General features: G+C 44.1%; 1 protein-coding gene across 3 annotated transcripts; it reads right to left on the bottom strand.

Moving 5' to 3' along the window:
* Positions 1-5,078: 5,078 nt before the first annotated feature.
* LOC144738186 (uncharacterized) lies at positions 5,079-13,738 on the bottom strand. 3 transcript variants are annotated; one of them, XM_078621186.1, is made up of 2 exons: positions 13,623-13,738; positions 5,079-6,905 (listed from the first exon to the last, which is right to left on the bottom strand). In XM_078621186.1, the coding sequence occupies exon 2, from the start codon at positions 6,148-6,150 to the stop codon at positions 5,455-5,457; it is 696 nt and encodes a 231-aa protein (XP_078477312.1). In that variant the 5' UTR covers positions 6,151-6,905; positions 13,623-13,738; the 3' UTR covers positions 5,079-5,454. The 3 variants fall into 3 exon arrangements, with proteins under 3 accessions (XP_078477312.1, XP_078477313.1, XP_078477314.1); XM_078621187.1 differs by having other exon boundaries at positions 5,079-6,878; positions 13,623-13,713; XM_078621188.1 differs by having other exon boundaries at positions 5,079-6,875; positions 13,623-13,710.
* Between the last annotated feature and the right edge of the window lie 2,995 nt (positions 13,739-16,733).

Genomic DNA, 16,733 nt, shown 5'->3' with positions numbered 1-16,733 from the left:
GGGGGTGTCCACAATTTTCGGAAACCTTTTACATCAAATATTTACCCCACAATTTCTACAACTTTTTGGACTTTTGCAAGCTTCTAATAATTTTGTTGATGGAGAAATGTACAAACGGCCCACCGGGCTTTCACAATACCTTAGTGTCTGTGTGTGTATATGTGTAGGGCTTGAGATAGCGCGCCACGCATCCCCCACCTCTGTTGCTATGCGAGCAAGCACAGTACAGTGGGGTGATGTGAGGTAATGGTTGTTGTTGTGACTTTAGGCGAAGTGGGTCGTTAAGAGTTGAAACAGGTGTCAGGGTAGCCGGGAGGACATAGGCCAGTGATTGGCTGGAAAGGTAATTGGGCATTAGACGGCGTCGCTCTGGCGGCGAAAACAAGGCCACGTGACACGGGGGGCCAGGGGGCGAGCGATAAGCAGAGGGTAGAGATAATTAGGGTGATTAATTGGTGTGGGGATATAAGCCAGAGCGCAACGAAGAGAAGGGAGTCCTGTACGAGTTGGCGTCGTGGATGGAGCTGCAGCAACAGTGCCCAGGGAGTCGCAGAGCAAGTGATAGTAGAGTAAGGTGTAGAGAGACAGTGTTAGTAGAGTAAAGCGTAGAGAGACAGTGTCAGTAGAGTAAAGCGTGGAGAGACAGTGGTAGCGAGAACGCAGTGAGCAGACAGGGTAGCCATGCATCGGAAGGATGCAGAGTAGGAGAAACCGTAGAGACGACAAGCGTAGCGATAGTGAGGTAGAGAGACGCAGAGCGACGCGGAGCGGAGTGAGGGCACGGAGAGACGCGGAGCGGTGGCGCAGCAGAGCGACGCGGAGTGGAGCGGGGTTGCGCCGAGACGCGGAGCGGTGGCGCGGCGAAGGTGGACTCTAAGAGGAAAATAGAGAGAAAGACAACCCTTGTACGAGTCCTACATATGTAAGGTTTTTAAGAGACAACAAACTCCGTGATAAGAAGGCTCAGCTAATTGAGTCTCTCACCTTTCTGAAGAGATGCCGCGACTATAAGGTAATACCAATCGCATTTACACTAACCTCTGCTGCTGTAACTCATTCCACAAGTAGTGACTAATCCCATATCTGCATTTTCCATAAATATGCTAAATTCCTATTGATATGCAATTCCTTTGTCAAGGCGCTCTTCCCTCTCCAACCCAGCTTAAATATACGATGCCAAGCCTGGTGGTGTTCATTCAGACGCTGTCTTTCCGACAGACCTGTTCTTCACCTGAGGACGGCTGCATGCGTTGTGGCCGAAACATCGTGAGAATTCCCTTCTACGTGACTTTACCGAAAGAACCAAGAATATGAATCCCTGCAGTCACGAAAGCTTTAAATCGAAAATTTTAAGAGAGGTTTTTAAAGATATTTTTCACCCGGGCAATGCCGGGTACTTACCGCTAGTACCTAATAAATTAAACTGAAAACTTAAAAACATAGTCTAGAACAAGCGTCGTGGTGACGTCACCACCACTTCGTGGCGAATGGCAGTTGTCTTCTTCTTGGTTCTTTCGGTAAAGTCACGTAGAAGGGAAGTAATAAAATAATAAAAATAAAACATAATAAAATAATTCTCACGACGTTTCGGCCACAACGCAAGCAGCCGTCATCAGGTGAAAACCAGGTCTGTCGAGGCGACAGCGTCTGAAACGTGACTTTACCGGAAGAACCAAGAAGATGAATCCCTGCAGTCACGAAAGCTTTAAACCGAAATTGAAGTTGTTGTCTTCTTGCGGCTTCCGAGGCGCTGCGTTCCTTGAAACGAAAATACCTCAGGTGCCCAGCAGGGGCGCTGGGTCAGCGTGTGTGTTGAGCACACGGCGCTCTCGGCTGCTTCGTCAGTCTCTCTCCACCGTTGAGGTGATTGCCGAGTCGGCACGCTGGTCACTGTCGGCAGTGCCCGTGCTGGCAGGTCCGGCTCCGTCTGCGTCAATGTGCGCGATCATCCCGTCACCAGAAACCACTCGCAGCAGACACTGTTGATCCTTGCAGACTGTGGAGCGAGTTGGAGAGACAGCGCCTGTCGTCTCCCCCCTCTTCAAGAGAGTCCTCTTCCAGTTGTTTGTACGACTCGTGCTGCACAGAGGACACGCTACAAATCAAGTTATATCGTTCCGTGTCAGTCTCTGATCCGACCCTCAACACAACTTCGCCTGTGAGTTGCGATTTCAAGGGGCACTCTCACGAATAGTGGTTGCACCAGTTTTCCCTCAAAGGGTTGACTTTGATCTGAGCACAATCCGAACGATTGTCACTATGATCGTGTTTGCTGTACAGAACGATCTCGCCACCGGGAATAGTAATGCTTGGCACTCTTCCCCGCGTCTGTATTGCAATACTGCGAGCACCAGCCATGGCTGGCAGCCTCAATGACGCAACAACAAAAAACTCTCCGTGATGCGTGGCTTTTGACGATGCAGAGCTCCCTATCAATTTGCCAGTCACGAGGGCAATCCCCGGAGTCGAGCACTCGCAGTACTTCTTCTTTCATATGGCATTGTGAAAAGCAACAGTTTTTATTTTAAATGATCTTCATGAATGAATGCAAAGGTTTCTTATCCAGTCCAATGATGTGGTTGATGCAGTGTGAATTTTAGCGATACCGCCAGGATGTGCATGGATGGAGCATTCATCGGTGATGTGCTTGATGGTTTGGACTTCTCCAGTCGTAGTTGGGTGTTTCGTTGAGCAGTGCTGATTTCTATTCTTGCATTCTTGCTTATATATATTTTCCACTTGTTGTATATATTCGGTCTGAAAAATTATAAAATGTAAAAAATGAAATGACTTTTTTAAAACTGTAATGTTCCCGAAATTATGCTAATTTATTTAATCATGAAAATGTTGCGTGTATGCTAATTAGGTAGGTGTAATTGTATTCAGTTATGCAAGTGTATGTAATTATGCTAATGAATTCAATTATGATCATTAGCTTCTGCTTCGTTGTCTAGGGTTGTATTATCACTGGTCAACAAAAAAAACTTTTTTCTGGCCTGGACTTTTGCAGCTGTTCTAGACTAATTTCAGGGTGCTGATTCCAAATCTGATCTCAGATTTGCTCTATCACATCTCATTTTATGCTATCGGCATACCCCATTTTCATTGATTTTACCCGAAATTAACTCTGTCACTTATGATTGCAAGTTGTTGCGAGTCAGTGACTGCTTTAGTGTTAATCATTTTATGTAGATATCCACATTTATTTATTTTTCTTCCGCAGTTTTTATTGAAAATATTTGATATCTCAAAAACCTGATGTGATAGACACAAACTGATGCTAGATTTGGAAGCAGCACCCCAAAATTACATTAAACCCGTTGGAATACCTTATGCCAGAAAAAGTGTGTTGACCAGTGAATTATCAATCAGGATAATACAATGATTTTCACTTTAACTTTTACTGATTATGCCTTAGTGTTATATCAGGTCTCAAAATTCAGATCTCTCCGCAGGATACAGTTCTTAAAATTTATATTATGTATGGACTTAGAAAGGCACCACTCAGACTCTTCTGTGTTAAGCAACTTTAATCTCTAAAAAACACATAACATTCTAACATGCGAACTCTTATGCTAGGAATGCCAACACAGTACTCCTGGAGATGTCCTCCTCATTGATCCGTACATTTAACCCTCAATAATTGTTTGTCAAACTGGGTAACAGAACAATTGGCTCATTCTTCAGAGTAAGGTGATCATACACAGCGACAGGAAAACCTTTTTTAATTAATGTGACAATATTCATACGAACAGTAATAAAGAAACATGTGCCTAAGCAAAGGTAGACCTCAATGAATTCATTTGTTAGATTATGCAATTAACGTAATGCCTTGGAACAATGGTGTGCGGTAGTATGCTTGCTTGTCTAACAAATGTGCATCAATTGGCTAAGGGCTTTAATACATTCGCCGGCAAGATTATGTGATGAAAAGAAAGCTTTTAACACAATTGTATCCCTGTTTGTGTGTATTCGTTTTGGGCAGCGTTCCCCACAATTCCATAACGGGTTGGAAGCGTTAAACATTTTTTGCATCAGACTTGCAGTATCTGTCAAAAAGGGGCGCTGTGGCCTTTAAAGTCGTGACCTGTTGTGCATGCGTGTGCTTGCTGTCACCATGTATTCCGTCCTCTCATCATGGGTTGGAAGTAAAACATATATATACAGCGAGGGCAAAAAGTATTTGATCCCCTGCTGATTTTGTACGTCTGAAGACCTGTCGTGGAGTCACAACACTGCATCACTGGCCAAAAAAGCCCAACAGCGCCTGTACTTTCTCCGCAAACTGAGAAGAGCAGGAGCCCCGCCCCCCATCATGCACACCTTCTACAGAGGCACCGTTGAGAGCATCTTGACGAGCTGCATCACCGTGTGGTACGGCACCTGCACCGTGTCCTGCCGCAAGACTCTGCAGCGCATAGTGAGAGCAGCTGAGAGGATCATTGGTGTCTCTCTCCCCCCTCTTCTGGACATTTATAACACCCGCATCACCAGCAAAGCAATCAAGATTGCAGGTGATCCCACCCACCCATCTCACAGCCTCTTCAGCCTGCTGCCGTCAGGCAGGAGATTGCGGAGTCTTCGGGCCAAGACCAGCAGGCTCAAAGACAGTTTCTTTCACCAGGCTGTCAGGAGACTCAACTCCCTCCCTGCTCTACCATCACTCCCCTCCTCTGCCCACCCTCCCCCCTTTGCCCCCTGACCCCAACCCCCACACACACATTCACTCGTACATCCTGATCTCTGGACTGCACATTGCACTACATCGCACTACCACACCAGTTTAAATATCTTATTTCTTTAAATACTTTATTTAAATAATATTTTACATTTTATAATTCTTGACTGTTGTTTATTTTAAGTCTATTACATTTTTGATTATTTATCTTGTGTTGATCGCCGATTGTTTATTGTTTATTTATGTCTGTTAATTGTGATTCATTTTTTAATTGCTTGGTTGCACCGTGGGACCAAGAGAGAGGACTGTAATTTCATCTGTTGTATGTTATGCATGTAACACACTTGACAATAAAGTGACTTTTGACTTTTTTTTGACTGACAAAGAAATGATCAGTCTATAATTTTAATGGTAGGTTTATTTGAACAGTGAGAGACAGAAGAACAAAAAAATCCAGAAAAACGCATGTCAAAAATGTTATAAATTGATATAGAACTACCCAACCCACAGGTCTGCAAATACTGAATTGAGCGTTCAACTTCACATTCTTTCATTAAAGGCCTGTGACAAAGGTGAATCTAGTGGGGCATCATTGTCTCAAGCATACACATCTACCGGGTCTCCATTTGACTTTGTTTTGTCTAAGAAGTCCACCCACACCTCAACTTCCACAAACTGCTGAGAGTTGCCTCGCTCTGCCTCAGTCAGAATTCTCCTCCTGCTTCACGTTGCCTCCATCGATGTGAAGGTACGATTTTGGAGTTGAATCTTCATCCTCACATTTTACCTTCACATCTTCGCTCTTCACCTTCACATTTTACCTTCACTTCTTCGCTCTTCACTATCGCCTCTTCACATTTCACCTTGATACATTTCATAGTGTCCAAGCTGGAATGTACTTCTGGTTCTTTTTTCAGGAGGGATGGGCTCATTGCAGCACTTTGACTTTCACAAGTCGATTTCAGACGACACTCCTTGGGGATCTTCTGATGCCTGTATGTTCTCTGGTGTCGCTGAAAATCTGATGCCCATGCAAATGCCTTCTCACAGAGAGCGCACTTGAAGGGTTTCTCCCCTGTGTGCATTCTCTGATGTCTTTGAAGATGTGATGAATTTGCAAATGCCTTCTCACACACAGTGCACTTGAAGGATTTCTCCCCTGTGTGCGTTCTCTGGTGACTCTGAAGATGTGATGACTTTGCAAATGCCTTCTCACACACAGTGCACTTGAAGGGTTTCTCCCCTGTGTGTATTCTCTGGTGTATTTTAAGAAGTGATGAATCTGAAAATGCCTTCTCACACAGTGCACTTGAAGGGTTTCTCCCCTGTGTGCGTTCTCTGGTGTATTTTAAGATGTGATGACTCTGTAAATGTCTTCTCACACACAGTGCACTTGAAGGGTTTATCTCCTGTGTGTGTTCTTTGGTGGCTCTGAAGATGTGATGACGTTGCAAATGCGCTTCCACAGACATTGCACTTTAAGGGTTTCTCTCCTGTGTGCGTTCTCTGGTGTATTTTAAGATGTGATGACTCTGTAAATGCCTTATCACACAGTGCACCTGAAGGGTTTCTCTCCCATGTGTGTTTTTTGGTGTTTTTTAAGATTTGATGACTTTGCAAATGCCTTCTCACAAACAGTGCACTTGAAGGGTTTCTCTCATGTGTGCATTCTCTGGTGGTCATGAAGAATTGATGATTCTGTAAAAGCCTTTTCAAACATAGTGCACCTGAAGGGTTTCTCTCCTGTGTGTGTTCTCTGGTGGTTCTGAAGATTTGATGACTTTGCAAATGCCTTCTCAGACACACTGCACTTGAAGGGTTTCTCTCCCATGTGTGTTCTTTGGTGTTTTTGAAGATATGACTTTGCAAATGCTTTATCGCACAAAAGGCACCTGAAGGGGTTCTCTCCCCTGTGTGTTATCTGGTGTCGTTTCAGAGGAGATGAACCTGAAAATACCTTTACACACAAACTGCACTTGAAAAGTTTCTCTTCCGTGTGTGTTCTCTGGTGGATCTGAAGAGTTGATGACTGTGCATATGCCTTGTCACACACAGTGCACTTGAATGGTTTCTCTCCTGTGTGAGTTCTCTGGTGCTGTGTCAAACTCCCTTACGATCCTTGCTGTTTGCATGCTGGTCGCATTGTTTCCTTCTTGTACCGAGCTGCGCCGAGTCCCTTTGCTCCATCAGACCAATTCTGCTGAGGAAGAGTCAGATGAAGCGTCAGCTGCAGACAGAAAAACATATCCACACCATCTACATCAGTATCAAGGCACAGAAGAATGCATATATACACAGTCACATATGACTTGCATATCTAAACTTATTCATATATTCATGATATAGTGAAAATAATTCCCCAATTCATCACGCGGGCTGTTAAGGTACACAATGAGAGGGCCAATGGTCATAAATATGCCTGGATGCTCTAGTATCTTCAAAATGAATGTTTTCCCAAAACTCAAAGCACACAATTTCGGCTGTCTAGCTATGAAAGGAATATTTAAGAAAAATTCAGCTATAATAGCAAAGTGTGTTGAAAATAATACTATTTGTATTATGCAGAAATACATAAATTAATAACTATGGGAACCTCATTTGCCAGTTGTTTTTTTACCCTTCTATCTGGCAACAAAACTGACACCTTTTTACAAGGAGTCATGTTTGTATAGACCGCAATACCTGCAGTCATAATACAAACAAAAGACATAACTCTGATGTGCACTGTCCTTGAAGTTGATTGGTCCACACCCGAGACAGCTTTCCTTAGAGCCTAGTCTCACCTGGGTTGGACCAGATGACGCAAAAAGGCACACAACTCAAAGACAATGCACCATCAGAGTATGAGAGCTCGGCAAGCATCTACACTATGGGAACCTGATTTGCCAGTAAAAATGTGATAATTGTTTTTTACCCTTCTATCTGGCAACATAACTGACACCTTTTTACAAGGAGTCATGTTTGTATAGACCGCAATACCTGCAGTCATAATACAAACAAAGGACATAACTCTGATAATGTGCACTGTCCTTGAAGTTGATTGGTCCACACCCGAGACAGCTTTCCTTAGAGCCTAGTCACATGGGTTAGACCAGATGACGCAAAAAGGCACACAACTCAAAGACAATGCACCATCAGAGTATGAGAGCTCGGAGCAAGCATCTACACTATGGGAACCTCAGAGTTATGTCTTTTGTTTGTATTATGACTGCAGGTAATGCGGTCTATACAAACATGACTCCTTGTAAAAAGGTGTTAGTTTTATTGCCAGATAGAAGGGTAAAAAAGCAATTGTCATATTTTTACTGGCAAATAAGGTTCCCATAGTGTAGATGCTTTCCCCGAGCTCTCATACTCTGATGGTGCATTGTCTTTGAGTTGTGCGCCTTTTTGCGTCATCTGGTCCAACCCATATGAGACTAGGCTCTAAGGAAAGCTGTCTCGGGTGTGGACCAATCAACTTCAAGGACAGTGCACATTATCAGAGTTATGTCTTTTGTTTGTATTATGACTGCAGGTATTGCGGTCTATACAAACATGACTCCTTGTAAAAAGGTGTCAGTTTTGTTGCCAGATAGGTGTATTAAACCAATTATCATGGCACATGAGGTTCCCATAGTGTAGATGCTTGCCCCGAGCTCTCATACTCTGATGGTGCATTGTCTTTGAGTTGTGCGCCTTTTTGCATCATCTGGTCCAACCCATGTGAGACTAGGCTCTAAGGAAAGCTGTCTCGGGTGTGGACCAATCAACTTCAAGGACAGTGCACATTATCATAGTTATGTCTTTTGTTTGTATTATGACTGCAGGTATTGCGGTGTATACAAACATGGCTCCTTGTAAAAATGCGTCAGTTTTATTGCCAGATAGAAGGGTAAAAAACCAATTATACATAAATTAATGTTCAATCGAAATCTTAATTTTTGGAGCTTTCGTGACTGCAGGAATTATTCTTTGGTTCTTTCGGTTAAGTCACGTCTAAAGATAAAATAATAAATTAAAAAAATAGCGACGTTTCGATTGCAACACAAGCAATCATCATCAGGCATAAAAGAAATAGCAACAAAAATCTAACTAGAAAACTATAGACAGACATACAAGCAGACAGACATCACAAGGACACAGAGAGAGGACACATATCGGCACAGAGAGAGGGGTCGTTTCTGTGACGGTCCCTTAAATATAGAGAGGGGGGGGCGGGGACGGAGAGAGGGAGGGGGCAGAGAAAATTAGCATATCAGTGAGTGAACGGCAACATGTTGCTGCTGCGCAAGTAAGATGACGACGTGGCACGGCACGCAAGCTTGAAAATTAGGAGAAAGGCACACTAAAATTAAATAACCTCGCAAAATATCGAAATGTGATGTAATGCAACACAGAGAGTCGGTCAACACACAATTAACGCATAGCCTGGTTGATTACGTATTTCAAAGATTGCTAAGTTAGAATTTAGGTGTGAAAATTCCAAAGAGAGGACACAGGCAGAGAGAACAAATAGCCAGAGAGAAAAAAGATAAGCTTAACTTCCCCGTAGAAGTGGTTCAATCTTAATTTTTGGAGCTTTCGTGACTGCAGGAATTATTCTTTGGTTCTTTTGGTTAAGTCACGTCTAAAGATAAAATAATAAATTAATAAACGTCGCTATTATTTTAATTTATTATTTTATTATTTTATCTTTAGACGTGACTTAACCGAAAGAACCAAATAATAATTCCTGCAGTCACGAAAGCTCCAAAAATTAAGATTGAACCACTTCTACGGGGAAGTTTTAAGCTTATCTTTTTTCTCTCTCTGGCTATTTGTTCTCTCTGCCTGTGTCCTCTCTTTGGAATTTTCACACTTAAATTCTAACTTAGCAATCTTTGAAATACGTAATCAACCAGGCTATGCGTTAATTGTGTGTTGACCGACTCTCTGTGTTGCATTACATCACATTTCGATATTTTGTGAGGTTATTTAATTTTAGTGTGCCTTTCTCCTAATTTTCAAGCTTGCGTGCCGTGCCACGTCGTCATCTTACTTGCGCAGCAGCAACACGTTGCCGTCCACTCATTGATATGCTAATTTTCTCTGCCCCCTCCCTCTCTCCGTCCCCGCCCCCCCTCTCTATATTTAAGGGACCGTCACAGAAACGACCCCTCTCTCTGTGCCGATATGTGTCCTCTCTCTGTGTCCTTGTGATGTCTGTCTGCTTGTATGTCTGTCTATAGTTTTCTAGTTAGATTTTTGTTGCTATTTCTTTTATGCCTGATGATGATTGCTTGTGTTGCAATCGAAACGTCGCTATTATTTTAATTTATTATTTTATTTTTAGACGTGACTTAACCGAAAGAACCAAAGAATAGTTCAATCGAAACTTCGAGGTGGAAGCCAGGCTCAGATTTGCTTGAATGCTCGGATGAACAGATCTAACTTCAGCTGCATATGTGCTGAGATATTTTCCCGTTTCCATTCTTACAAAAAGTCCCAGAGGAAAACTAAATTAAACTATTGTTTTGATTTAACCTACATGTTCAAAAGTTAATATACTTTACTGCAAATACAAACTTGACACTGTCACACACCGGCATGGTACAAAGGTGGTGTGTCCAGAACCATGCCTGGCCACCTTCATCTGCTCAGTATTAATGCTTCCTCACACTTCACCATGTAATTAATTCAAGATGAATCAACATAGCAAGGCCCACAATAAGTTCAGTTTTCACTTACACTATGTAACACGATTTTTGCCTCATGGATGGCTAGTGCGATTTTTTTTATTGGTTATGCCCACACACTTTCCTTTTGTGACCAGGACTTTATGTTAAGCAATGACACAAATGCACACATTTTCTCATTGAAAATAGGTAAATTTCAAAATATCACTGTCCTGGTCACAAAAGCAAAGTTTGTGGGGAATAATAGCCATTTTCTGTACTTTTGAGGCATAAGCAATTAGAAAATAACACTTACTATGCAGGGACAATTTTTTTTTGTTACGCAGTGTTATCAATCATGTTTGCCGTTGGCAATAATCAAACTAATTGTAGAGTTTATAATGCAGTGAAATAACTGCGCTACAGCTCCCCACAAAGATAAACTCTTAAATACACATGCATTTCACATGGATCATTAACATCTTACCTATACAAGTAATTTTTGTCTGTTTTTCTGTCCGTCTGTCTGTATACGAAACTTGTGACGGATTTGACTCACGAACCGTGGAGTTTTGTTTAAAAAAAGTACCCGGGTACCATGCGATAAGCCCCGTGGTGAGCCAGCGCTAATCGTATTTTGCGTCCGTCAACTTTAAAGTAGTTAAATTAACAATTTAGTATGAGAATAGGTTTTCCTATTTTTTTCTGGCAACAAAACTGGTGTTAAGAAGTTAAAACACCAAACTGAAACCTTTGCAATTAACCACATATATTTGTGGTCAAAATGCAAAAAAAAACATGCTCTGATAGTATATGCATTGTCATAATAATAGAGTTCCCCTTTTTTCTGGCAACAAAACTGAAACCTTTTTACAAGGAGCCATGCGTGCATTAACCACAATACTTGCAGTCAAAATGCAAACAAAAAAACACTGATAATATATTAATTGTCCTTGAAATTGATTGGTCCACACCAGAGACAGCTTTCTTTAGAGCCTCGTCTCAATTGGTGCTAGACCAGATGACGCCAAAAGACGTACAGCTCAAAGACAATGCACTATCAAAGTAATGAGGGCTCGGGGTAAGCATCTACATCATTAGACCTCCTTTGCCAGTACCAAAATATAATAATAATAATAGGGTTGTTCTACCTTTTTTTCTGGCAACAAAACTGAAACCTTTTTACAAGGATTCATATCTGCATTAACCACAATATTTGCAGTCAAAATGCTAAAAAAATCACGGATACTATATGCAATGTCCTTGAAACTGATTGGTCTACACCAGAGACAGCTTTCTTTCGAGCCTAGTCTCAAACAGTGTTAGACCAGAGGACGCCAAAAGGCGAAGGAGGTCCCATGGTATAACAATTTAGTACTATTAATGATTATATTACTACGCTGAGCGCGCGCCAAAGCACACATCTGCGCATGCGCGAGGCCGGGGGCCCTGCATGGGACTAGGCCTTATCAGAGCACTGTTAAGTACTATATTCTTGGTTCTTTCGGTACAGTCACGTTGATAGAAAAATCTTAATAAAAAAATAAGTTAATTAAAATCGAAATAGTAAAAATAAAAAGAAACACTAATGTAGGCCTGGTTCTTAATCGGAGTTAAGTGTACTGGCAGTCTATATTGTAGACTATGTTTAGGGACAGCCTAGCTCTAATCTCAGAGAGAATAAGATTGCTCCAATTTTAACTTGATAATTTAGACAAGACTCTCTTACAATCACACTTAGCATTAACAGATAAAATGTCATAAAAACTGATTGGGACCATATAGATAACATGATAGTTTATTCAGCTACTTCAATGTCAACTAAATGTAAAGTTAACTTTATTGCTAAATTAAACCTCCTGTCAAAAAAGAAGCCCAAGCCACACATTAAAAAGTCACATGTTAACAAGATTTTTATCAATCAGAGTAACAGCCCAATTTCCGACAGCCGAAAATCGGTAATAGCTAAAGGGTTGAATTTCACAGTCTCCCCTAAACACATCCCAGTGTGTGATATCATTGCCCAGGTCGACATAGCCCTCAAAGGTTTGGGACACATCCTGGCAGACATTGCAAAATCTGAAATCGCTGCAATCCTCAAAAACGCGAAGAAACCCGTTAGCAACATCAGCAAGGACGAGCGTTTTGAACTCACTCAATTAAAAAAGAGAGATGACATTGTCATCCTCTCAGGCGACAAAGGCAATGCCACTGTCATCATGGATAGAACCACTTACAACAACAAAATTTAGGACCTTCTTAATGATGGTAGCTATACCAAAATCAATAAAGATCCCACCAACCGCCTAGCTAAGAAAACCAACAATATCATCACTAATTCGACTTCGCTAATCGAACCGACCAAGCAGCTCTCTCTAAAACCTTCGGCTGCTAGACCACCCAAGATTTATGGCCTTACAAAAATCCACAAAGTAGGTACCCTGCTCCGTCCTATCGTCTTCACCGTTAACTCACCCACCTACAAACTGGCCAGATTTCTGTCTGAGACCCTGCTTCCTTTCACGGGCACGACCACCTCAGCTGTATTTAACTCAGCTCACTTGGTTTCACTAATCAAGGACATCTCACTGTCTCCCGATGATTTGCTTGTCAGTTTCGATGTAGACTCCCTGTTCACCAAGGTACATGTACCTGACACCATTGCAATCATTGAAGACTTGGTCCAACAGTGACTGAACCCAGATGTACCAACTTTGGTAAGGCACTGCCTTACCAACACTTACTTCACCTGGAATGGTACATTCCACAAACAAAATGAGGGTACCCCAATGGGTTCTACCTTACTACTACAGCCAGTACACACTGCTTTAGAGTTAGTATAGCTACTACTACAGCCAGTACACACTGCTATAGAGTTAGCATAGCTACGACTACAGCCACTACACACTGCTATAGAGTTAGTATAGCTACACAAAGTGTAGTATAGCTACACTTTGTTGTGGGCAGGTCGCTTCTGAAAACAAGAGCGGTATAGCAGCTGAAGTGGGCTTGACCTGGTAAGATAAAAAAAAAACTGTAGAAATATTTAAAAGAAACAAAGTTTCAAAGTAGTGAGCCAGATGAAGACAAATTAAACTTAAGCAGAGAATTAAAGCAAATCCAATCAGGCGAGGGCAGGAGGCAAGGCCCCGCATGGGTAGGCCCCGCGTTGTAATGTTCCAACCTGGACATCGATTCCATCCTCGCTGCTACTCAATTGATATCCCTACGAGAGGAGCGAGGCTCTACCTGGGTAAACAACAACAACAACCACCACGACAACAACAACCACGATGTGAACTTCTCACCTCGGATCTCAGTGAGCGCGCGCGCGGAGACCGGCAGCTTCCTGGTGTCTCGTGACGTCACGCGGCAGCAGGTTACATGACGTCACTAGCGGGGTAAACCTCCCCCTCACGCCGATGAGGTAATGCAGTGGTGACGTCAGAGAGCGGGGTTAGAGTTTAAGTTTATTAAGATTCCATTGATCCATCTATTGAACATTGACCCTTTGGGTGCGCGAGCTCAACAACGTGAACATTGTGTGTACAAACTGTGTATACAGTGTGTGTGTGTACAAACTGTGTGAACAGTGTGTGGGGCCGTCCATAAATGACGTCACGCAACTGGGGAGGGGACGGTCAGACATTTGTGACGATTTGTGACGATGGGGGGGGGTGTGATAAATGTGACGTCACATCAAAATGCGCAACTTAAATAAATATAGACAACACGTTCGACTTCATTAAATAGACTTTTAATAAATGCTTTCTATTACAACATCAGAGTGTAGCGCCACATTAAATACGCACTGCAATGACAATAGTTTAAAGCGATTTGAAGCATGTTTTTTTGGGGGGTGGGCAGACCTTTGTGACGTCATATTTGAGGGTGGGGGTGTCTGACTTTTTGTGACGTCGTGTGACGACGGGGGGGGGGGGTCAAAAGCGTCCAAAATCGCGTAACGTCATTTATGGACGGCCCCTGTATACAAACTGTGTACACACACACGGTGTGCGCGCACACACCGTGTTTGTGTACACTGTTAGCACACTAGGAGGCACAGGTGGTGCATCGGCCAGTCATTTCAGTTGAACCATGGCACCTGAGTCTGCCCTGTAACCTCCTGCCGGTGGGAGTTCGACACTACACGTGGCCTTAACGTGCACATAGCTTGGCACAAGCGCCATGGTGACGTCACCACCACGTATTGGCGAATGGCAGTCGTTTTTGTTAGTGTGTTTGTGTATAGTGTATAAAGTGCATGTGCAGACTATGTGTACGCTGTAAATACATTGTGTGTACACAATACGTCTACACTGCGTATGTGTACAGTGTTTGGGTGGTCCGAATCAGTCGGCGGCATTATCTTTTCATCAGCTCTACAATGCTGTGTGGAAGCTACCTGGCCTGTCGCTCCACATGAAGCACCGGGTCTTCTCGGCAACAGTCATGCCCTCCGTTCTCTAGGCATGTGAAACGTGGACCCCTCTAAATGGAACATCTGCGCTGGTTAGAAACATTGGTTGGCATGCCTACACTCAGGTTGAGGGAAGCCAAGTGGTAGCGCATTCTCTATTTATTGCAGAGGTTCAAGGTTCAAATCCGACAGGCGCCCCTGGCTACTCCAGTAACCTCAACCAAAATATGCACCGTCTGCTTAAAGAGTGGATGTAAAAATACTATTGTGTCATTCAAAACACATAGGTCTTTGCATGTTGGTGTCATTGTACAAATTTGGGAAATTCCAAATATTATCCAGAAAATGCACAACTGAGATTACACATTAATTATCACCCCTGACTGACAGACTCATGTCCACATGCAGGCTAGTGCTGGGCCACCTTATGCCACACAGAGGCAGTTGCCACTTAGGGGTGCTCTTCGAGTGTTTGTGATGAGATATGATACAAAACTCCGAATTGCTGAGGCAATTAAGCAAGTTTAACACGTAGGCTTTCGCGACCAATATCATCCATAACATTTTTTTTGGGTTAGATCGCGTAAATGTAATGCGAGCAAGGACAGGGTGGGCGCTGCCTCCGCACCACTCACGCGGGCCGGAGTATAGGGGAGGGGGAGCCTGATCGTCGGGGTGAGTGGGGGCGGAGTCAGGGTCACGTGAGGAGGAGGAGTCAGGGTCACGTGAGGAGGAGGATATAGGGTGAGAGCCGGAAGGGGATCGGGAGTCGAGAGTGAAGATAGAAGCCACGCGGCGTGCTGGCGGAGGAGTGGCACCATTTGCCACGTGGTTGGAGTCACGGCACCGTCGGCCAGCGGTGTACGTGGAGCAGCGGAGTGGCTGCAGAGTGTGCGGGAGCACACGGGCAGCGGTGTGGCTGCAGAGAGAGCGCAGGACTCGAACGGCGTGCGGGGCACGCGAGGGAAGAGGTGCGGGTCCGACCGGGGATATCGCGGGGTGCGAGACAAGAACCCAATAAAGGACAGACGGAGACCTACATCGCCTAAGAGTCCTTTATTACGTAAATATAAATGCGCTCTCTCTAGTCGTCTAGCCTAACCTAAATACAACCCTGACGGTGTAACACCAATGGCGCTGACCGAGATAACCAACAACTATCCAGCCGCACAATATCTAGCGAAGATGACAGCAACTACGATACGAGCCCACTGCCAGAACCGGCAGCGCTGAGCTCCCGCTCTCAGCTGCTTTAATTGTACCCAGCGTGGCCTGGCTCCGCCCTGGTCGCGCCTTTCTTCTTGAACCCTCTAGCAGGCTCCAGGGGCTTCCAGATAGGGTCTTCCATGACGCTTGCCCCAGTTCCTCCGCCCTGTCGACACAATCGTGTAAATGCTCACCGGCGTGTGTACTGTTTGTCCACCGCTGTTGCCGTTGCAACTGCAACCGGTGGACAGGCAGAGCAACCCAAACCCCGAGGAACACCACCAACACGAAAAAACAATTTACCCCAAAAAAAAAACCTTGGTTGCAACACTTCCCGCGACCATACAGCACAACCGCAGCATCTCCCGCGAACCATAACCACGTAGCGCAACCCCGGCGCCCCCCGCGGACCGCCAACAAAAAGAACAACCCGCGGCAACCCCCCACAAACCGCCAACACGCAGCGCAACTGCGGCATGGGCAAGAACCCCATCAGGGACCACATAACCGTGACGGCCCCCCCCCCACGAGAACCGATAACACAAGCCAAACAATATACACAACCCCCCCGAATCCCACCTTACAAGGGAGAGTCCGCCTTTACCAGAACATAGCTCACATGAGCCGGCCCTCGACACTGGTCACCCCCGCCTTGGCAGCGGTTTGCACTCCATGGGATTCCGAGGAATGGGAACAAAAAAACAATGGCCTAAGGGCACGGCCCATCCCTGAAATCTGCAGTAGCATCTAATCAGATCCAGCCCCTGACACTTTGCACACGGCAGTCACGGAA

Source organism: Lampetra planeri, chromosome 78 (assembly GCF_965212315.1).
Source record: "Lampetra planeri chromosome 78, kcLamPlan1.2.h2, whole genome shotgun sequence".
NCBI lineage: Eukaryota > Metazoa > Chordata > Hyperoartia > Petromyzontiformes > Petromyzontidae > Lampetra > Lampetra planeri.
The sequence above is the reverse complement of the archived record's forward strand: the minus strand, read 5'-3'. Positions and strand labels throughout refer to the sequence as shown.

Bases quoted from the DNA above. Each gene is read 5' to 3' on its own strand.
- LOC144738186 (XM_078621186.1), bottom strand. From the start codon at position 6,150: ATGTCTGTGGAAGCGCATTTGCAACGTCATCACATCTTCAGAGCCACC.